Raw genomic sequence first — 22,321 nt, 5'->3', positions numbered from 1 at the left:
CGCTCACCCGCTCGCTCACCCACACGCTGACTCACCCACACGCTGACTCACCCACACGCTGACTCACTCACACACTCACTCACTCACACACTGACTCACCCACACGCTCACCCCACACTCAATCACCCACACGCTCACTCACCCACAAGCTCACTCACCCACACGCTCACCCACTCACACGCTCGCTCACTCACACGCTGACTCACACGCTCACTCACTCACACACTCACTCACACGCTCACTCACCCACACGCTCACTCACCCACACGCTGACTCACCCACTCGCTCACCCACACGCTCACCCACATCCTGACTCGCCCACACGCTCACCCACACGCTCACCCACTCGCTCACCCACACGCTGACTCACCCACACGCTCACTCACTCGCTTACCCACATGCTCACTCACCCACACGCTCACCCACATGCTCACCCACACGCTCACCCTCACGGTGACTCACCCACACGCTGACTCACCCCACACGCTCACTCACTCACACGCTCACTCACTCACACACTCACTCACCCACACGCTGACTCACTCACACGCTCACTCACTCACACACTCCCCCACACACTGACTCACTGACACACTACTGACTCACTCACACACTGACTCACCCACACGCTCACTCACCCACACGCTCACTCACCCACACGCTGACTCACCCACATCCTGACTCACCCACATCCTGACTCACCCACACGCTGACTCACTCACATGCTCACCCACACGCTGACTCACACGCTGACTCACTAACATGCTCACTCACCCACATGCTCACTCACCCCACGCTCACCCACCCCACGCTCACCCACCCCACGCTCACCCAGCCCACGCTCACCCACCCCACGCTCACCCCACGCTCACCCCACGCTCACCCCACGCTCACCCACACGCTCACTCACTCCACGCTCACCCCACGCTCACCCACTCACACGCTCACTCACTCACCCCACGCTCACCCCACGCTCACCCACCCCTCCCTCGTTCCGTTCCCAGATCCGACAGCGTGGGACCGTCCGTGGGACTACCGCTGCTGATGAGTGAGGGGGGTGGGGGGCTGCCAGGGCCCCCCCCTCACCCCCCCACCCCTCACCCCCACCCCTCACCTCCACCCCTCACCCCCCCTCACCCCCCCTCCACCCCTCACCCCCCCTCGCCCCCCTCGCCCCCACCCCTCACCCCCCCCTCCTTTGAACCCCGCAAAGATTTCGATTTTCGATCCATTTCTAATAAAAACTCCTCCCTCGTCAAGAGTTTCCCACCCTCACCACCACCCTCACCACCACCACCCTCACCACCCTCACCACCACCCTCACCACCCTCACCACCACCCTCACCACCACTCTCACCACCACCCTCACCACCTCCCTCACCACCACCCTCACCACCACCCTCACCACCACCCTCACCACCACCCTCACCACCACCACCACCACCCTCACCACCCTCACCACCACCCTCACCACCCTCACCACCACCCTCACCACCACCACCCTCACCACCCTCACCACCCTCACCACCACCCTCACCACCACCCTCACCACCACCATCACCACCCTCACCACCACCCTCACCACCACCACCCTCACCACCCTCACCACCCTCACCACCACCCTCACCACCACCCTCACCACCACCCTCACCACCCTCACCACCACCCTCACCACCCTCACCACCCTCACCACCACCCTCACCACCCTCACCACCACCCTCACCACCACCCTCACCACCCTCACCACCACCCTCACCACCACCACCCTCACCACCACCACCCTCACCACCACCCTCACCACTACCCTCACCACCCTCACCACCCTCACCACCACCCTCACCACCATCACCACCCTCACCACCACCCTCACCTCCCTCACCACCCTCACCACCACCCTCACCACCACCCTGCTCACCGCACGCACGCGCACACAGACAAAGCTCCCCCAGGTAGCCTCTAGCAGTGCTGTAGGGGCAAGTGCTGTCAGTAGCAGCAGCAGCGCCCATAGACACAAAGACAAAGCTCCCCCAGGTAGCCTCTAGCAGTGCTGTAGGGGCAAGTGCTGTCAGTAGCAGCAGTGCCTATAGACACACAGACAAAGCTCCCCCAGGTAGCCTCTAGCAGTGCTGTAGGGGCAAGTGCTGTCAGTAGCAGCAGCGCCCATAGACACACAGACAAAGCTCCCCCAGGTAGCCTCTAGCAGTGCTGTAGGGGCAAGTGCTGTCAGTAGCAGCAGCACCTATAGACACAAAGACAAAGCTCCCCCAGGTAGCCTCTAGCAGTGCTGTAGGGGCAAGTGCTGTCAGTAGCAGCAGCGCCCATAGACACAAAGACAAAGCTCCCCCAGGTAGCCTGTAGCAGTGCTGTAGGGGCAAGTGCTGTCAGTAGCAGCAGCGCCTATAGACACACAAACAAAGCTCCCCCAGGTAGCCTGTAGCAGTGCTGTAGGGGCAAGTGCTGTCAGTAGCAGCAGCGCCCATAGACACACAGACAAAGCTCCCCCAGGTAGCCTGTAGCAGTGCTGTAGGGGCAAGTGCTGTGGCCACACACAGAGGGGGTGGGTGGCCAGGATCACACCCGGTCGCCTTTGTCTGCTAGCGATGTGTTTACCACTACACACTACACTACACTATACACTACACTACACACTACACTACACACTACACTACACTACACACCACACTACACTACACACCACACTACACTACACACTACACTACACACACTACACACACACTACACTACACACTACGCTACACACACTACGCTACACACACACTACACTCACACTACACTCACACTACACTACACATACTACACACACACTACACTCACACTACACTCACACTACACGCACACTACACTCACCACACACCACACACACCACACTACACGCCACACTACATACCACACTAGAAACACACTACACACCATACACTACACACACACACTACACACCACACACCACACTACATACCACACTACAAACACACCACACACTACACACACACTACACTACACACACACTACACACCACACTACACACACTACAACACCACACACACTATACTACACACCACACACACTACACACCACACACACTACACTACACACACTACACACCACACTACACTACACACCACACTACACACCACACCACACTACAAACACACCACAAACACTACACACCACACTACACTACACACCACACTACACACCACACCACACACACTACACACCACACACTCACACCACACACTCACACCACACTACAAACACACACCACACACTACACACCACACTACACACCACACACACTACACTACACTAAACACCACACTACACTACACATCACACTACATTACACACCACACTACACCCCACCACACTACACACCACACACACTACACACTCACACCACACTACAAACACACACCACACACTACACACACCACACTACACTACACACACCACACACTACACTACACACTCACACTAGACTACACACCACACAGGTGGGGGAGGAGAGAGATGTAGGTGATGAGAGACAGAGGGATATGTGATGTGAGTGAGAGTAATGTTTATTAGGAGTAATAATTATCGCCTAAATATTGGGAACTAAACCAGCAATTGGCAGCATTGTCTCCCGTGTGAGACAGAGACACACACAGAGACAGACACAGAGACACACAGAGATAGAGACACACACACAGACAGACAAGAGACACAGACAGAGACAGAGACACACAGAGCCAGAGACACACACAGAGACAGAGATACACACAGACAGAGACACACACAGACAGAGACACACACAGAGACAGAGAGACAGACACACACAGAGACAGAGACACACAGAGACAGAGACACACAGAGATAGAGACACACAGAGAGACAGACACAGAGACACTACAGAGACACTACGGAGACACTAAACTCACTGTTTGTACTTAATCATGATGATGACAATGATGATACTTTACCGAATAAGATTTCTTGAAATGCCTTTTTTGACACAGATGTATAGATTTTAAGATTGATTAATGACGATAATGGTGATGGGCGATGGTGGTGGTGATAATGGTGATTATGATGATGGGTGATGATAATAATGGTGATGGTGGTGATGGTAGTGATGATGGTGGTGATGGTAGTGTGATGATGGTGGTGGGGATAATGGTGATTATGATGGGTGATGATGATAATGGTGATGATGGTGGTGGTAGTGATGATGACGGTGGTGATGGTGGTGGTGATAATGGTGATTATGATAATGGTGATGATGGTGGTGGTGATGGTAGTGATGGTGATGGTAGTGTGATGTTGATGGTGGTGGTGATAATGGTGATTATGATGATGGGTGATGATAATGGTGGTGATGATGGTGGTGGTGATGATAATGGTTATTATGATGATGGGTGATGATAATGGTGGTGATGATGATAGTGGTGGTGGTGATGATGATGGTGATAATGGTGATTATGATGATGGATGATGATAATAATGGTGGTGGTGATGGTAGTGTGATGTTGATGATGGTGGTGGTGATAATGGTGATTATGATGATGGGTGATGATGATAATGGTGATGATGATGGTGTTGGTGGTAGTGATGATGATGGTAATGGTGGTGATGTTGATGGGTGATGATGATAATAATGGTGATGCTAAAGTTTAAAACGAGGAGGGAGTGTTGCCTTGTTGTGTCGTTACGTCAGAAACTTACAAAAAAATAATAAAAAGTCGTCTCTCTGTCTCTGACAGAGTTCGAAATTATCAAGTTCGTCTCGTGCCGTTTAAATAGCGCGCGTACAGTGCGTACAGTACACGCAGTGCACCACGGTACGTACAGTGCGTATACAGTGGGTACAGTACGCGCGGTGCACCACGGTACATGCAGCGCGCGTACAATGCGCCGTGTGTACAGTGCGCGCTGTATACAGTGCGGGCACGTGGTGCGTACAGTGGGCGCAAGTGGTGCGTACAGTGCGCGCACGTGGTGTATACAGTGCACACGCGCGTGGTGTGTACAGTGCGGGCACGTGGTTTAGTGGTATACAGTGCGCGCACAGTACACACCGCGCGCGTACAGTTCACGTACAACGCGCTGCGCGTACTGTACATACAGTATCTGCGTGCATTGCGTGTACAGTACATGTACAGTATACAAACGCAAGAGCAGTGATTGAAAGCTGGCAATCCTCGTGATTTTGTATCCTTAGAGGGTCTCTGTTAGACTCCCATCACTGAGGCTCATAGAGCCAGACTAAGGCTCCCTCTCCCATAGGGTTCAGTGTTAATCGCTGAGGCTCACAGAGCCAGACTAAGGCTCCCACAAGGTTCAGTGTTAATCAGTGAGGCTCACAGAGCCAGACTGAGGCTCCCACAGGGTTCAGTGTTAATCACTGAGGCTCACTGAGCCAGACTAAGGCTCCCATAGGGTTCAGTGTTAATCACTGAGGCTCACAGAGCCAGACTAAGGCTCCCACAGGGTTCAGTGTTAATCACTGAGACTCAGAGCCAGACTAAGGCTCCCACAGGGTTCAGTGTTAATCACTGAGGCTCACAGAGCCAGACTAAGGCTCCCATAGGGTTTAGTGTTAATCACTGAGACTCACAGAGCCAGACTAAGGCTCCCACAAGGTTCAGTGGTAATCACTGAGGCTCACAGAGCCAGACTAAGGCTCCCATAGGGTTCAGTGTTAATCACTGAGGCTCACAGAGCCAGACTAAGGCTCCCACAGGGTTCAGTGTTAATCACTGAGGTTCACAGAGCCAGACTGAGGCTCCCACAGGGTTCAGTGTTAATCGCTGAGGCTCACAGAGCCATACTAAGGCTCCCACAGGGTTCAGTGTCAATCACTTGAGGCTCACAAAGCCAGACTAAGGCTCCCACAGGGTTCAGTGTTAATCACTGAGGTTCACAGAGCCAGACTGAGGCTCCCACAGGGTTCATTGTTAATCACTGAGACTCACAGAGCCAGACTAAGGCTCCCACAGGGTTCAGTGTTAATCGCTGAGACTCACATAGCCAGATTAAGGCTCCCACAGGGTTCAGTGTTAATCACTGAGACTCACAGAGCCAGACTAAGGCTCCCACAGGGTTCAGTGTTAATCGCTGAGGCTCACAGAGCCAGATTAAGGCTCCCATAGGGTTCAGTGTTAATCACTGAGGCTCACAGAGCCAGACTAAGGCTCCCACAGGGTTCAGTGTTAATCGCTGAGACTCACAGAGCCAGATTAAGGCTCCCACAGGGTTCAGTGTTAATCACTGAGGCTCACAGAGCCAGACTAAGGCTCCCACAGGGTTCAGTGTTAATCACTGAGGCTCACAGAGCCAGACTAAGGCTCCCACAGGGTTCAGTGTTAATCACTGAGGCTCACAGAGCCAGACTAAGGCTGCCATAGGGTTCAGTGTTAATTACTGAGGCTCACGGAAGACGTCTTCCGTCTGTTTGTTTCAGCCGTTCTACCGATTCCGGAAGACGTCCGCTAAACCGGATGTTAGCGGCGCTTGACCAATGGGCGCGCGAGCTGCGGCCCCCGGCGGACTTCCGGCGCGAGCCTCGGCGAGGTCACCGCTGAGGGGGGAGGGGCGGGGGGAGGGGCGGGGGGAGGGGCTCCACCAAACCCGCATCGCCCGCCCCTAACCGCCCCCCGCCCACCACCCCCTAAGCCCCACCCCCCCCCACACCCCGCCCCTCCCATCATCCAGCGAATCCCCCTCAACCGAACGCCCTCCACTACGCCCGGCCCCGCCTCGCCCGTCATAACCACGCCCTCCACTACGCCCGGCCCCGCCTTCTCCGTCATAACCACGCCCTCTACTACATCCGGCCCCGCCCCCTTCATAGCCACGCCCCCTCCCCCACGTGCTGGTAGTAGGGCCTGAAGCGCAGCCCTTGCAGGTGGGACGAGACGCCTCCAGCTCCTCTGGCTCCTTGTGACGTACGTCTCAGTCTTGTTGTTGTTGTTGTGGTTGTTGTGGTGGTTGTTGTGACGTACGTCTCAGTCTTGTGGTTGTTGTTGTGATTGTTGTGGTGGTTGTTGTGACGTACGTCTCAGTCTTGTGGTGGTTGTTGTGGTGGTTGTGGTGGTGGTTGTTGTGACGTACGTCTCTCAGTCTTGTGGTTGTTGTTGTGGTGGTTGTGGTGGTGGTTGTTGTGGTGGTTGTGGTGGTGGTTGTTGTGGTGGTTGTTGTGGTGGTGGTTGTTGTGGTGGTTGTTGTGGTGGTTGTTGTTGTGGTGGTTGTGGTTGTTGTGGTGGTGGTTGTGGTGGTTGTTGTGGTGGTTGTTGTGGTGGTTGTTGTGACGTACGTCTCTCAGTCTTGTGGTTGTTGTTGTGGTGGTTGTTGTGGTGGTTGTTGTGGTGGTCGTTGTTGTGGTGGTTGTTGTGGTGGTTGTTGTGGTGGTGGTTGTTGTTGTGGTGGTTGTTGTGACGTACGTCTCTCAGTCTTGTTGTTGTTGTGGTGGTTGTTGTTGTGGTGGTTGTTGTGGTGGTTGTTGTGACGTACGTCTCTCAGTCTTGTGGTTGTTGTGGTGGTTGTTGTGGTGGTTGTTGTTGTGGTTGTTGTGACGTACGTCTCTCAGTCTTGTGGTTGTTGTGGTGGTTGTTGTTGTGGTTGTTGTGGTGGTTATTGTGGTGGTTGTTGTTGTGGTTGTTGTTGTGGTGGTTGTTGTTGTGGTTGTTGTGGTGGTCGTTGTTGTGGTGGTTGTTGTGGTGGTGGTTGTTGTTGTTGTGGTGGTTGTTGTGACGTACGTCTCTCAGTCTTGTTGTTGTTGTGGTGGTTGTTGTTGTGGTGGTTGTTGTGGTGGTTGTTGTGACGTACGTCTCTCAGTCTTGTGGTTGTTGTGGTGGTTGTTGTGGTGGTTGTTGTTGTGGTTGTTGTGACGTACGTCTCTCAGTCTTGTGGTTGTTGTGGTGGTTGTTGTTGTGGTTGTTGTGGTGGTTGTTGTGGTGGTTGTTGTTGTGGTTGTTGTTGTGGTGGTTGTTGTTGTGGTTGTTGTTGTGGTTGTTGTGGTGGTTGTTGTTGTGGTTGTTTTGGTGGTTGTTGTTGTGGTTGTTGTGGTGGTTGTTGTTGTGGTTGTTGTGGTGGTTGTTGTTGTGGTTGTTGTGGTGGTTGTTGTGGTTGTTGTGGTGGTTGTTGTGGTTGTTGTGGTGGTTGTTGTGGTGGTTGTGACGTACGTCTCTCAGTCTTGTGGTTGTTGTTGTGGTGGTTGTTGTGGTGGTTGTGGTGGTTGTTGTTGTGGTGGTTGTTGTTGTGGTGGTTGTTGTGGTGGTTGTGGTGGTTGTTGTTGTGGTTGTTGTGACGTACGTCTCTCAGTCTTGTGGTTGTTGTGGTGGCTGTTGTGGTGGCTGTTGTGGTGGTTGTTGTGGTGGCTGTTGTGGTGGTTGTTGTGACGTACGTCTCTCAGTCTTGTTGTTGTTGTTGTGGTGGTGGTTGTGGTGGTTGTTGTGGTGGTGGTTGTTGTGATTATGGTTGTTGTGGTGGTGGTTGTAGTTGTGGTGGTTGTTGTGGTGGTTGTGCCGCTGTGGGCTGTTGTAATGTAGTGGCGTGTAGTAGTGTAGTGTATAGTGTAGTGTATTGTGTAGTAGTGTAGTGTATAGCAGTGTAGTGTATAGGAGTGTAGTGTATAGAAGTGTAGTGTATAGTGTAGTGTATAGTAGTGTATTGTGTAGTAGTGTAGTGTATAGTAGTGTAGTGTATAGTAGTGTAGTGTATTGTGTAGTAGTGTAGTGTATAGTAGTGTAGTGTATAGTAGTGTATAGTGTAGTAGTGTAGTGTATAGTAGTGTAGTGTATAGTAGTGTAGTGTATAGTTGTGTAGTGTGTAGTAGTGTAGTGTATAGTAGTGTATAGTGTAGTAGTGTAGTGTATAGTAGTGTATAGTGTAGTGTATAGTAGTGTAGTGTATAGTAGTGTAGTGTATAGTAGTGTATAGTGTGTAGTGTAGTGTATAGTAGTGTAGTGTATAGTAGTGCAGTGTATAGTAGTGTATAGTGTAGTGTATAGTAGTGTATAGTGTAGTGTATTGTGTATAGTAGTGTAGTGTATTGTAGTATATAGTAGTGTAGTGTATAGTAGTATATAGTAGTGTAGTGTATAGTGTAGTGTATAGTGTAGTGTTGTAGTGTATGGTAGTGTAGTAGTGTAGTGTGTTGTAGTGTGTAGTAGTGTATAGTGTAGTGTATAGTAGTGTAGTGTATAGAAGTGTAGTGTATAGTGTAGTGTATAGTAGTGTGGTGTATAGTACTGTATAGTAGTGTAGTGTATAGTGTCTAGTAGTGCAGTGTGTATAGTAGTTTATAGTAATGTAAGAGTGTAGTGTAGTGTGTAGTGGTGTAGTGTATAGTAGCATAGTGTGTATAGTAGTGTATAGTATTGTAATAGTGTATAGTAGTGGAGTGTATAGTACCGTATAGTAGTGTATAGTGTCTAGTAGTGTAGTGTGTATAGTAGTGCACAGTAATGTAAGAGTGTACAGTAGTGTAGTGTGTAGTGTATAGTGTCTAGTAGTGTAGTGTGTATAGTAGTTTATAGTAATGTAAGAGTGTAGTGTAGTGTGTAGTGGTGTAGTGTATAGTAGTGTAGTGTGTATAGTAGTGTATAGTAATGTAATAGTGTATAGTAGTGGAGTGTATAGTACCGTATAGTAGTGTAGTGTATAGTGTCTAGTAGTGTAGTGTGTATAGTAGTGTACAGTAATGTAAGAGTGTACAGTAGTGTAGTGTGTAGTGGTGTGGTGTATAGTGTCTAGTAGTGTAGTGTGTATAGTAGTTTATAGTAATGTAAGAGTGTAGTGTAGTGTGTAGTGGTGTAGTGTATAGTGTATAGTAGCGTAGTGTGTATAGTAGTGTATAGTAGTGTAATAGTGTATAGTAGTGGAGTGTATAGTACTGTATAGTAGTGTAGTGTATAGTGTCTAGTAGTGTAGTGTGTATAGTAGTGTACAGTAATGTAAGAGTGTACAGTAGTGTAGTGTGTAGTGGTGTAGTGTATAGTGTATAGTAGCGTAGTGTGTATAGTAGTGTATAGTATTGTAATAGTGTATAGTAGTGGAGTGTATAGTACCGTATAGTAGTGTATAGTGTCTAGTAGTGTAGTGTGTATAGTAGTGTACAGTAATGTAAGAGTGTACAGTAGTGTAGTGGTGTAGTGTATAGTGTATAGTCGCGTATTCGCGACCAGATTCCGGATGTGGAATCTTCAAATCGATGTCTCCCCCAGGTGATGTTGCTCGTGAGGCTGGTGAGTGCAGGGGTCAGGCCCTGGACACTTGCAGGTGAGGATTTTGCTCACCGATTTAAAGGCTGTAGCTGCTGTCAGCTGCACTCGCTCACCTAGCCACTCACCAACCCACTCGCTCACCTGCCCACTCACCTACCCACTCACCTACCCACTCACCTACCCACTCACCTGCCCACTCACGAACCCACTAGCTCACCTACCCACTCACCTACCCACTCACCAACCCACTAGCTCACCTACCCACTCACCTACCCACTCACCTACCCACTCGCTCACCTACCCACTCACCTACCCACTCACCTACCCACTCACCAACCTACTCACCTACCCACTCACCAACCCACTCGCTCACCGACCCACTAACCAACCCACTCGCTCACCTACCCACTCACCTACCCACTTACCTACCCACTCACCAACCTACTCACCTACCCACTCACCAACCCACTCGCTCACCGACCCACTAACCAACCCACTCGCTCACCTACCCACTTACCTACCCACTCGCTCACCTACCCACTCACCTACCCACTTACCTACCCACTCACCAACCGACTCGCTCACCTGCCCACTCACCCGTTCACTCACCAACCTACTCACTCTGTCACTCACCCACTCGCTCACCTACTCGCTCACCTACCCACTCACCCATTCACACGCTCACCCACTCACTCACCCTGTCACTCACTCACTCACCCTGTCACTCACATACTCATCCATTCACTCATTTACCCATCCACTCACTGAACCACCACTCACTCATGCAGCCACTCACCCACTCATCCAACCACTCACCCCTCCATTCACTCACCCATCCACCCATCCACTCACCGATCCACTCACTCATCCACTCACCCACCCAATCACCCACCAACTCACTCACTCACCCACTCACTCATCCACCCATTCACTCACCAACGTACTCACTCTGTCACTCACTCATCCACCCACTCACTCATCATGTCACTCACTCACCTACTCATCCATCCACTCACTCAACCTACCCACTCGCTCATCCAGCCACTCACCCACTCATCCAACCACTCACCCATCCACTCATCCATCCACTCACCCATCCACTCACCGATCCACTCACTCATCCACTCACCCACTCACTCATCTACCCACTCAACCCACCCACTCACTCATCCACTCACCCACTCACTCATCCAGCCACTCACTCATCCAACTACTCACCCATCCACTCACTCACTCACTATATGGTTCTCTGTGTGAGTCTATGCATTTTTGTGCGAGTCTATGGGTGTATGGGTCTCTGCGTGAGTCTATGGGTCTCTGTGTGAGTCTACGGGTCTCTGTGTGAGTCTATGTATCTCTGTGCGGGTCTATGGGTGTATGGGTCTCTGCGTGAGTCTATGGGTCTCTGTGTGAGTCTATGGGTCTCTGTGTGAGTCTATGGGTCTCTGTGTGAGTCTATGGCTCTCTGTGTGAGTCTATGGCTCTCTGTGTGAGTCTATGGGTGTATGGGTCTCTGTGTGAGTCTATGGGTCTCTGTGTGAGTCTATGGGTCTCTGTGTGAGTCTATGGGTCTCAGTGTGAGTCTATGGGTCTCTGTGTGAGTCTATGGGTGTATGGGTCTCTGTGTGAGTCTGGGTCTCAGTGTGAGTCTATGGGTCTCTGTGTGAGTCTATGGGTCTCTGTGTGAGTCTATGGGTGTATGAGTCTCTGTGTGAGTCTATGGGTCTCTGTGATGCTATGAGTCTCTGTGTGAGTCTATGTATCTCTGTGCGAGTCTATGGGTGTATGGGTCTCTGTGTGAGTCTATGGGTCTCTGTGTGAGTCTATGGGTCTCTGTGTGAGTCTATGGGTGTATGGGTCTCTGTGTGAGTCTATGGGTCTCTGTGCGAGTCTATGGATCTCTGTGTGAGTCTATGGGTCTCTGTGTGAGTCTATGGGTCTCTGTGTGAGTCAATGGATCTCTGTGTGAGTCTATGGATCTCTGTGTGAGTCTATGAGTCTCTGTGTGAGTCTATGGGTCTCTGTGTGAGTCTATGGGTCTCTGTATGAGTCTATGGGTCTCTGTGTGAGTCTATGTATTTCTGTGTGAGTCTATGAGTCTCTGTGTGAGTCTATGGGTGTCTGTGTGAGTCTATGTATCTCTGTGCGAGTCTATGGGTCTCTGTGTGAGTCTATGGGTCTCTGTGTGAGTCTATGGGTCTCTGTGCGAGTCTATGGGTCTCTGTGTGAGTCTATGGGTCTCTGTGTGAGTCTATGGGTGTATGGGTCTCTGTGTGAGTCTATCGGTCTCTGTGTGAGTCTATGGGTCTCTGTGTGAGTCTATGGGTCTCTGTGTGAGTCTATGGGTCTCTGTGTGAGTCTATGGGTATCTGTGTGAGTCTATGGGTCTCTGTGTGAGTCTATGGGTCTCTGTGTGAGTCTATGGGTCTCTGTGTGAGTCTATGGGTCTCTGTGTGAGTCTATGGGTCTCTGTGTGAGTCTATGGGTCTCTGTGTGAGTCTATGGGTCTCTGTGTGAGTCTATGGGTCTCTGTGTGAGTCTATGGGTCTCTGTGTGAGTCTATGGGTCTCTGTGTGAGTCTATGGGTGTATGGGTCTCTGTGTGAGTCTATGGGTCTCTGTGTGAGTCTATGTATCTCTGTGTGAGTCTATGTATCTCTTTGTGAGTCTATGGGTTTCTGTGAGTCTATGGGTCTCTGTGTGAGTCTATGGGTCTCTGTGTGAGTCTATGGGTCTCTGTGTGAGTCTATGGGTTTCTGTGAGTCTATGGGTCTCTGTGACGCTATGGGTCTCTGTGTGAGTCTATGGGTCTCTGTGTGAGTCTATGGGTCTCTGTGTGAGTCTATGGGTCTCTGTGTGAGTCTATGGGTCTCTGTGTGAGTCTATGGGTGTATGGGTCTCTGTGTGAGTCTATGGGTCTCTGTGTGAGTCTATGTATCTCTGTGTGAGTCTATGTATCTCTGTGTGAGTCTATGGGTTTCTGTGAGTCTATGGGTCTCTGTGTGAGACTATGGGTCTCTGTGTGAGTCTATGGGTCTCTGTGTGAGTCTATGGGTCTCTGTGTGAGTCTATGTATTTCTGTGTGAGTCTATGGGTCTCTGTGTGAGTCTATGGGTTTCTGTGAGTCTATGGGTCTCTGTGTGAGTCTATGGGTCTCTGTGTGAGTCTATGGGTCTCTGTGTGAGTCTATGGGTCCCTCTTGAGAATGAATCTTGAGACTCATTCCTGCGTCTTTGCAGGGAGGCCTGGGTCCGCTCACCTCCTCACTCCCGCACCTCATCGCTGCGCACACAGCTCCACCTGCAAGGCAAGGGAGCTGAGCGAATGAGCGAGTGGGTGAGCGATGGTGTGGGTTGGTGAGTGATGGGGTGAGTTGGTGAGTGATGAGGTGGGTTGGTGAGTGATGGGGTGGGTTGGTGAGTGATGGGGTGGGTTGGTGAGCGATGGGGTGGGTTGGTGAGCGATGGGGTGAGTTGGTGAGCGATGGAGTGAGTTGGTGAGTGATGGAGTGAGTTGGTGAGTGATGGGGTGAGTTGGTGAGTGAGTGATGGGGTGAGTTGGTGAGCGATGGTGTGGGTTGGTGAGTGATGGGGTGAGTTGGTGAGTGATGAGGTGGGTTGGTGAGTGATGGGGTGGGTTGGTGAGCGATGGGGTGGGTTGGTGAGCGATGGTGTGGGTTGGTGAGTGATGGGGTGAGTTGGTGAGTGATGAGGTGGGTTGGTGAGTGATGGGGTGGGTTGGTGAGTGATGGGGTGGGTTGGTGAGTGATGGAGTGGGTTGGTGAGCGATGGGGTGAGTTGGTGAGCGATGGAGTGAGTTGGTGAGTGATGGGGTGAGTTGGTGAGTGAGTGATGGGGTGAGTTGGTGAGCGATGGTGTGGGTTGGTGAGCGATGGGGTGAGTTGGTGAGCGATGGGGTGAGTTGGTGAGCGATGGGGTGAGTTGGTGAGCGATGGGGTGAGTTGGTGAGTGAGTGATGGTGTGGGTTGGTGAGCGATGGGGTGGGTTGGTGAGTGATGGGGCGGGTTGGTGAGCGATGGGGTGGGTTGGTGAGTGAGTGATGGGGTGAGTTGGTGAGCGAGTGAATGAGTGGGTGAGCGATAGAGTGAGTGGGTGAGTGAGTGGGTGCGTGAGCGGGTGGGTGAGTGGGTGCGTGGGTGAGTGAGTGGGTGAGTGAGTAGGTGGGTGAGTGAGTGGGTGAGTGGGTAAGTGAGTGAGTATGTGGGTGAGTGGGTGAGTGAGTGTGAGTGAGTAAGTGAGTGGGTGGGTGAGTGGGTGAGTGAGTGAGCGAGTGAGTGAATGAGTGAGTGGGTGAGCGAGTGAGTGGGTGAGCGAGTGGGTGAGTGAATGAGTGAGTGGGTGAGCGAGTGGGTGGGTGGGTGAGTGTGTGAGTGAGTGAGTGAGTGGGTGAGTGAGTAGGTGGGTGAGTGGGTGAGTGAGTGAGTAGGTGGGTGAGTGGGTGAGTGTGAGTGAGTGAGTGGGTGGGTGAGTGTGTGAGTGAGCGAGTGAGTGGGTGAGTGAGTGAGTGGGTGGGTGAGTGTGTGAGTGAGTGTGAGTGAGTGAGTGGGTGGGTGAGTGTGTGAGTGAGCGAGTGAGTGGGTGGGTGAGTGAGTGAGTGGGTGGGTGAGTGTGTGAGTGAGTGAGCGAGTGGGTGAGCGAGTGAGTGTGTGAGTGAGTGAGTGGGTGAGTGAGTAGGTGGGTGAGTGAGTGGGTGAGTGAGTGAGTCGGTGAGTGAGTGGGTGGGTGAGTGGGTGAGTGAGTGGGTGGGTGACGGTGGCTGTGTGGTGCCGTCTCTCCACGCAGGTTCCCCAACAGCCGACTTGGCGACCTGCCGAGGAGCCTCCACGTCCCGAGGTGAGGGGGGAGGGGCACCTCCACCCCTAGCAGCAGTCTCTCTCCACTGCTCAGTGGGAGACACTGAGGGGGAGGGAGACGTGAGGTTGGCACTGTGACCCTTTGACCTGTCGTGTGGTGACCCCTCCCCCCCCCCTCTCTCCCCCACCCCCCCTCCCCCCCTCCCCCCCCAGGTGGAGGTGGCCCTGCTGGGCCACCTGGAGCAGCAGGCCCTGGTGGCGTTTGGGAGCTCCGAGGCGTCCCAGCGCCTCGGAGACGCCGTGGAGTTCGCAGGGCGCCTACAGGCTGTGGATACTCACCGGGTGAGCCCCATGGTGAGCACCACTCACCACGACAGGTGAGTACTCACTCACTCACTCACCACTCACCACGGCAGGTGAGTACTCACCACTCACTCACCCACTCACCCACTCACTCACCCACTCACTCACTCACCACTCACTCACCCACTCACTCACTCACCCACTCACTCACCACTCACCACGGCAGGTGAGCGCTCACCACTCACTCACCACTCACTCACCACTCACTCACCCACTCACTCACCCACGTGGAGTTCGCTAGGCACCTACAGGCTGTGGATACTCACCGGGTGAGCCCCATGGTGAGCACCACTCACCACGACAGGTGAGTACTAACCACTCACTCACCACTCACTCACTCACCACTCACTCACCACTCACTCACCCACCCACCCACCTACCCACTCACTCACCCACTCACCCACTCACCACTCACTCACTCACCACTCACTCACTCACTCACCACTCACTCACCACTCACTCACCCACTCACCCACCCACCCACCTACCCACCCACTCACCCACTCACCACTCACTCACTCACCCACTCACTCACCACTCACTCACCACTCACTCACTCACCACTCACTCACCACTCTCACTCACCACTCACTCACCACTCACTCACCACTCACTCACCACTCACCCACCACTCACTCACCCACTCACTCACTACTCACTCACCCACTCACTCACCACTCACCCACCCACTCACTCACCACTCACCCACCCACTCACTCATTCCTTCACTCACCCACACACTCACTCGCTCATTCCTTCACTCACCCACTCACTCCTTCACTCACCCACTCACTCTTTCACTCACTCGCTCATTCCTTCACTCACCCACTCACTCCTTCACTCACCCACTCACTCATTCCTTCACTCACTCACTCCTTCACTCACCCACTCACTAGCTCATCCCTTCACTCACCCACTCACTCCTTCACCCACTCACTCACTCACTAGCACACTCCTTCACTCAGTCACTAGCTCATCCCTTCACTCACCCACTCACTCACTCATTCCTTCACTCACCCACACACTCACTAGCTCATTCCTTCACTCACCCACACACTCGTTCATTCCTTCACTCACCCACTCCTTCACTCAGTCACTAGCTCATTCCTTCACTCAGTCACTAGCTCATTCCTTCACTTACTCACTCGCTCATTCCTTCACTCACCCACTCACTAGCTCACTCCTTCACTAGCTCATTCCTTTACTCACCCACTCACTAGCTCACTCACCCACCCACTCACTCCTTCACTCACCCACTCACTAGCTCATTCCTTCACTCACCCACCCATTCACTCCTTCACTCACTCGTTCATTCCTTAACTCACTAGCTCATTCCTTCACTCACCCACTAGCTCATTCCTTCACTCACCCACTCACTAGCTCACTCATTCCTTCACTCACCCACACACTCATTCCTTCACCCACACTCACCCACTAGCTCACTCATTCCTTCACCCACACTCACCCACTCACTCTTGCTCATTCCTTCACTCACCCACTCACTCACTAGCTCACTCCTTCACTCACTCGCTTACTCCTTCACTTACCCACTAGCTCATTCCTTCACTCACCCACACACTCACTCATTCCTTCACTCACCCACTCACTCTCGCTCATTCCTTCTCACCCACTCACTAGCTCATTCCTTCACTCACCCACACACTCACTCATTCCTTCACTCACCCACACACTCACTACCTCATTCCTTCACTCACCCACTCTCTCACTCATTCCTTCACTCACCCGCACTCACTCATTCCTTCACTCACCCACTCACTCATTCCTTCACTCACCCACACACTCACTAGCTCATTCCTTCACTCACCCACTCACTCACTCATTCTTTCACTCACCCACACACTCACTAGCTCATTCCTTCACTCACCCACTCACCCTCACTCATTCCTTCACTCACCCACTCACTAGCTCATTCCTTCACTCAGCCACACTCATTCCTTCACTCAGCCACACACTCATTCCTTCACTCACTCCTTCACTCACCCACACATTCACTAGCTCATTCCTTCACCCACTCAGTCACTCCTTCACTCACTAGCTCACTTCTTCACTCACCCAGTAGCTCATTCCTTCACCCACTCACTAGCTCACTCCACCCACTCACTAGCTCATTCCTTCACCCACTCACTAGCTCATTCCTTCACCCACTCACTAGCTCATTCCTTCACCCACTCACTAGCTCACCCACTCACTAGCTCACTCCTTCACTCACTAGCTCACTTCTTCACTCACCCAGTAGCTCATTCCTTCACCCACTCACTAGCTCATTCCTTCACCCACTCACTCATTCCTTCACCCACTCACTAGCTCATTCCTTCACTCACTAGCTCACTTCTTCACTCACCCAGTAGCTCATTCCTTCACCCACTCATTAGCTCATTCCTTCACCCACTCACTAGCTCATTCCTTCACTCACTAGCTCACTTCTTCACTCACCCAGTAGCTCATTCCTTCACCCACTCAGTAGCTCATTCCTTCACCCACTCAGTAGCTCATTCCTTCACCCACTCACTAGCTCATTCCTTCACTCACTCACTCATTCACCCACTCACTAGCTCATTCCTTCACCCACTCACTCATTCCTTCACCCACTCACTAGCTCATTCCTTCACTCACTAGCTCACTTCTTCACTCACCCAGTAGCTCATTCCTTCACCCACTCATTAGCTCATTCCTTCACCCACTCACTAGCTCATTCCTTCACTCACTAGCTCACTTCTTCACTCACCCAGTAGCTCATTCCTTCACCCACTCAGTAGCTCATTCCTTCACCAACTCAGTAGCTCATTCCTTCACCCACTCAGTAGCTCATTCCTTCACCCACTCAGTAGCTCATTCCTTCACCCACTCAGTAGCTCATTCCTTCACCCACTCAGTAGCTCATTCCTTCACCCACTCACTAGCTCATTCCTTCACCCACTCACTAGCTCATTCCTTCACCCACTCACTAGCTCATTCCTTCACTCACTAGCTCACTTCTTCACTCACCCAGTAGCTCATTCCTTCACTCACTCACTCATTCCTTCACTCACCCACTCACTAGCTCATTCCTTCACTCACCCACTCACTAGCTCATTCCTTCACTCACTCACTCACTCACTCATTCACCCACTCACTAGCTCACTCCTTCACTCACCCAGTAGCTCATTCCTTCACCCACTCACTAGCTCATTCCTTCACTCACTAGCTCACTTCTTCACTCACCCAGTAGCTCATTCCTTCACCCACTCACTAGCTCATTCCTTCACTCACCCACTCACTAGCTCATTCCTTCACTCACCCACTCATTCCTTCACTCACCCACTCACTAGCTCATTCCTTCACTCACCCACTCACTAGCTCACTCCTTCACTCACTCACTAGCTCATTCCTTCACTCACTCCTTCACCCACTCACTAGCTCACTCCTTCACTCACACTCCCCCCCCTCCCCCCACCACTATGGCCGCACAGGGAGGAGCTGCTGTAACCGCTCCACTCGTTTATTATTCCACATCCTCCGACAACCCCCCACCCACCCACACCCCCCAACACCAACACCCCAGGAGGAGTCTGTGGCTGCGAAGCGACGAGGTGACGGAGGGCGGCCGCGTGGACGATGTGATGATGAACGCTCGTCTCGTGGAGGACGACTACTACGTCGCTCCACCAGGTGAAAGAAACCTCCCACCACCAACCTCCCCCTTTTTTACCCTTTCTGGCGATGAAACGTGTACCAGACACAGAATATAAACCCGTCCAGCGAGCGAATCAAGTTCGCATTTAGCCACGCGCACAACGGCAACCTTGTGGTGAACACGCCCGAACGTAGTAATAGGTTTTTACCCTTTTATCTGGCACAACAACTGACGCCTTTATTCAAGGCATCGTGTTTGCAATAGCCACAACACAAGCAGTCAAAATGCAGACAAAAAGAGACAACTCTGATAATGATATTGGCACTGTCCTTGAATTTTAATTGGTCCACACCCGAGACGGCTTTTCTTAGAGCCCCTTTAGTCTCTCCACTGGTGTTGGACCAGAAGACGCCAAAAGGCGTACAACTCAAAAACAGCGCACCGTCAGAGTTATTGAGGGCTCGGGGTGAGCACTTACATTATGAGACCTCCTTTGCCAGTAACAAGATATAGTAATAGGTTTTTACCCTTTTAACTGGCACAACAACTGACGCCTTTATTCAAGGCATCGTGTTTGCAATAACCACAACACAAGCAGTCAAAATGCAAACGAAAAGAGACAACTCTGATGATATTGGCACTGTCCTTGAATTTGTTTGGTCCACACCAGAGACGGCTTTTCTTAGAGCCCCTTTAGTCTCTCCACTGGTGTTGCACCAGAAGACGCCAAAAGGCGTACACCTCAAAAACAGCGCACTATCAGAGTTATTGAGGGCTCGGGGTGAGCACTTACATTATGAGACCTCCTTAGCCAGTAGCAAGATATAGTAATAGGTTTTTACCCTTTTAACTGGCACAAAAACTGACACCTTTATTCAAGGCATCGTGTTTGCAATGACCACAACACAAGCAGTCAAAATGCAGATGAAAAGAGACAACTCTGATAATGATATTGGCACTGTCCTTGAATTTGATTGGTCCACACCCGAGATGGCTTTTCTTAAGAGCCCCTTTAGTCTCTCCACTGGTGTTGGACCAGAAGACGCCAAAAGGCGTACAACTCAAAAACAGCGCACTATCAGAGTTATTGAGGGCTCGGGGTGAGCACTTACATTATGAGACCTTCTGGTCCAACACCAGTGGAGAGACTAAAGGGCTCTAAGAAAAGCCGTCTCGGGTGTGGACCAATCAAATTCAAGAACAGTGCCAATATTATCATTATCAGAGTTGTCTCTTTTTGTTTGCATTTTGACTGCTTGTGTTGTGGTTATTGCAAACGCAATGCCTTGAATAAAGGTGTCAGTTTTTGTGCCAGATAAAAGGGTAAAAACCTATTACTATATCTTGCTACTGGCTAAGGAGGTCTCAATGTAAACGCCCCAACATGTCGCAGTGACAGAGGGCGCTTTCAAAAACGTTTTAACATTCACGTGGGAACTCCCCTTGGCCAGTTGACAAAATAAGAGACTAGATTTATTTAAAGTTTTCGTGACCGAAGGGATCCACGCTCTTTGGGGATGGGCAACACAAGGCGGTGGTCATGAGGTGGGTGTGGGAGGGGCTGGGTGGAGGCTGGGTGGGAGGGGTGGGGCTGAGTGGGGAGGGGCTGGGTGTGGGGGAGGGGCTGGGTGGGGAGGGAGGGGCGGGGCTGGGTGTGGGGGAGGGGCTGCTCACCCCGTGGTGTCCCCCCCCCCCTTATAAAACTCAACGTTTCACCAACTCACGCCAGCCTTGTGCCCCGCCCTCACAGCCGGGCACATTGTGCGGAACACACCACGTGGTGTGTGCTTCACACACCACGTGGTGTGAAGCACACCACGTGGTGTGTGAAGCGCGCACCACGTGGTGCGTTCTACACACCACGTGGTGTGTAGAACACACCACGTGGTGCCGCCGCTGTTGTTGTTGTTGACCCTGGCCATTGACCTGGCAACCCCAAACCTTCCTACGCAGCAGCTCCCTCAAACCACCCCCCCGGGGCAGGAGAATGCCTTTCGTTGCCTTGCTGCGCGAGGCTTTGCCGACACAACCAGAGGGGGGCGTCGATTCCTGCGGTCACGAATGCCTCGCAATCGCCGCCGCAATCGCCGCCGCAGCCGCAGCGTTCAACATCTCGGGGACCAATCTCGCGTCTTCACACGGAGCGGAACCTCGCGCTTAACCCGCCGCTCCGGATCCTTGCGCAGGTAACATCCCGCTGCCCGGGGGGAGCTTGGAGCCGGTCGCGATGAGCCTGCCGGGCAGGCAGCAGCAGCAGCAGCAGCAGCAGCCGCCCAACAACGACAACCCCGCCAGCGACCTGGACGAGTTCTGACGCTGAACTCCGGCTAAATGTTACGGGTGGACAATGAGAGGTTTTTCCATGACCACCGCCTTGTGTTGCCCATCCCCAAAGAGCGTGGATCCCCTTAGATGGGACGTGGCTATATATATATTAATGTTTTGACAAATTCGTACTCTTTGGTTCTGTTCGGTAAAGTCACGTAGGTAAAGGGAAAAATGAAACGACAAAAATGACGACGTTTCGGCCACAACGCAAGCGGCCTTCATCAGGTGAGGGGACCGGACTGTCGTCTCGAGGACAGCGCTGGAGTGAAACAGGAGCCAAGCTCAGACTACGACCTTTTAAGCTGTGTGAGAGGGATTAAGGTGCCTCGACAAAGGAATTAGCGTTAAAAAAAATTAGCATTTGATTGGCGGACTTAGCATGATGAAAGGTGTAGCACAGTGATTGGCACCGGCCAGTGCTTGCGAAAGTTTGGGGCACCACCACTACTTGAAAGAAATATGCTGTACCAATGAAAATTAGTTGAATGTTTGGTTCGATTGAGAACATCTTTCCAATGGTTGCTTAATTTGAAAACCATCTTTCTCGGTTGAAATTGTGCCTTGTGTTTGTAGGTCTGAATTGCCTCCTCGTGAACAAATCTCTGATAAAAAAAAAAACCCTGTGGGTTTTGTTCAAGCGCTGCGGACTGTTAAACCGGTACTTTCTTTCTTTTTGCTTACGTGTTTTGTTTACGTGACGGTCCATGACTAATCGGCTTTGCCGACACGTTTGTATCGACGCCCCCCCAAAAAAAAAAATGAACATCTTGCCGGTCTTCTTTGGTTCTTTCGGTAAAGTCGCCGCGTATAATGAGAATAAAAGAATGAAACAAAAACAATAAAATTCTCACGCGACGTTTCGGCCACGACACAAGTGGCCTTCTCTTCAGGTGAAAGGAACAAACCCCCGGTCGGGGACTTTACCGAAAGAACCGAAGGAGATGAACCCTTGCTAGTC

At 51.8% G+C, this 22,321-nt stretch overlaps 2 protein-coding genes across 2 annotated transcripts in view; both read left to right on the top strand.

Annotated features, from left to right (window-relative positions):
- LOC116936863 (phosphatidylinositol transfer protein beta isoform-like) overlaps positions 1 to 4,775 on the top strand; it is a 68,429-nt gene extending 63,654 nt beyond the window's left edge. Inside the window, exon 11 of the mRNA XM_076057706.1 lies at positions 1,005 to 4,775. Within this exon, the coding sequence (XP_075913821.1) occupies positions 1,005 to 1,052 (48 nt within the window). The 3' untranslated portion in view covers positions 1,053 to 4,775. The remainder of the gene's footprint in view (positions 1 to 1,004) is intronic.
- Positions 4,776 to 6,869: 2,094 nt separating this feature from the next.
- GATC (glutamyl-tRNA amidotransferase subunit C) lies at positions 6,870 to 22,005 on the top strand. The gene is made up of 7 exons (XM_032944009.2): positions 6,870 to 6,907; positions 10,227 to 10,281; positions 13,465 to 13,532; positions 15,028 to 15,078; positions 15,252 to 15,415; positions 18,964 to 19,070; positions 21,222 to 22,005. Exons 2-7 carry the CDS (start codon positions 10,230 to 10,232, stop codon positions 21,347 to 21,349), a joined length of 570 nt encoding a protein of 189 aa, XP_032799900.2. The 5' UTR covers positions 6,870 to 6,907; positions 10,227 to 10,229; the 3' UTR covers positions 21,350 to 22,005.
- The last annotated feature ends 316 nt before the right edge of the window (positions 22,006 to 22,321 follow it).

Source organism: Petromyzon marinus, chromosome 84 (genome assembly GCF_048934315.1).
Source record: "Petromyzon marinus isolate PM22_M1 ecotype Great Lakes invasive population chromosome 84, UKy_Petmar_22M1.pri1.0, whole genome shotgun sequence".
Lineage (NCBI taxonomy): Eukaryota > Metazoa > Chordata > Hyperoartia > Petromyzontiformes > Petromyzontidae > Petromyzon > Petromyzon marinus.
This window is presented reverse-complemented; position numbering and strand designations above follow the sequence as displayed.

Coding starts and splice junctions, on each gene's coding strand:
- GATC (XM_032944009.2), top strand. CDS start 10,230: ATGTTGCTCGTGAGGCTGGTGAGTGCAGGGGTCAGGCCCTGGACACTT. Junction 15,079..15,251: donor AGGAGCCTCCACGTCCCGAG/GTGAGGGGGGAG, acceptor CTCCCCCCCCAG/GTGGAGGTGGCCCTGCTGGG. Junction 15,416..18,963: donor AGCACCACTCACCACGACAG/GTGAGTACTCAC, acceptor CCAACACCCCAG/GAGGAGTCTGTGGCTGCGAA.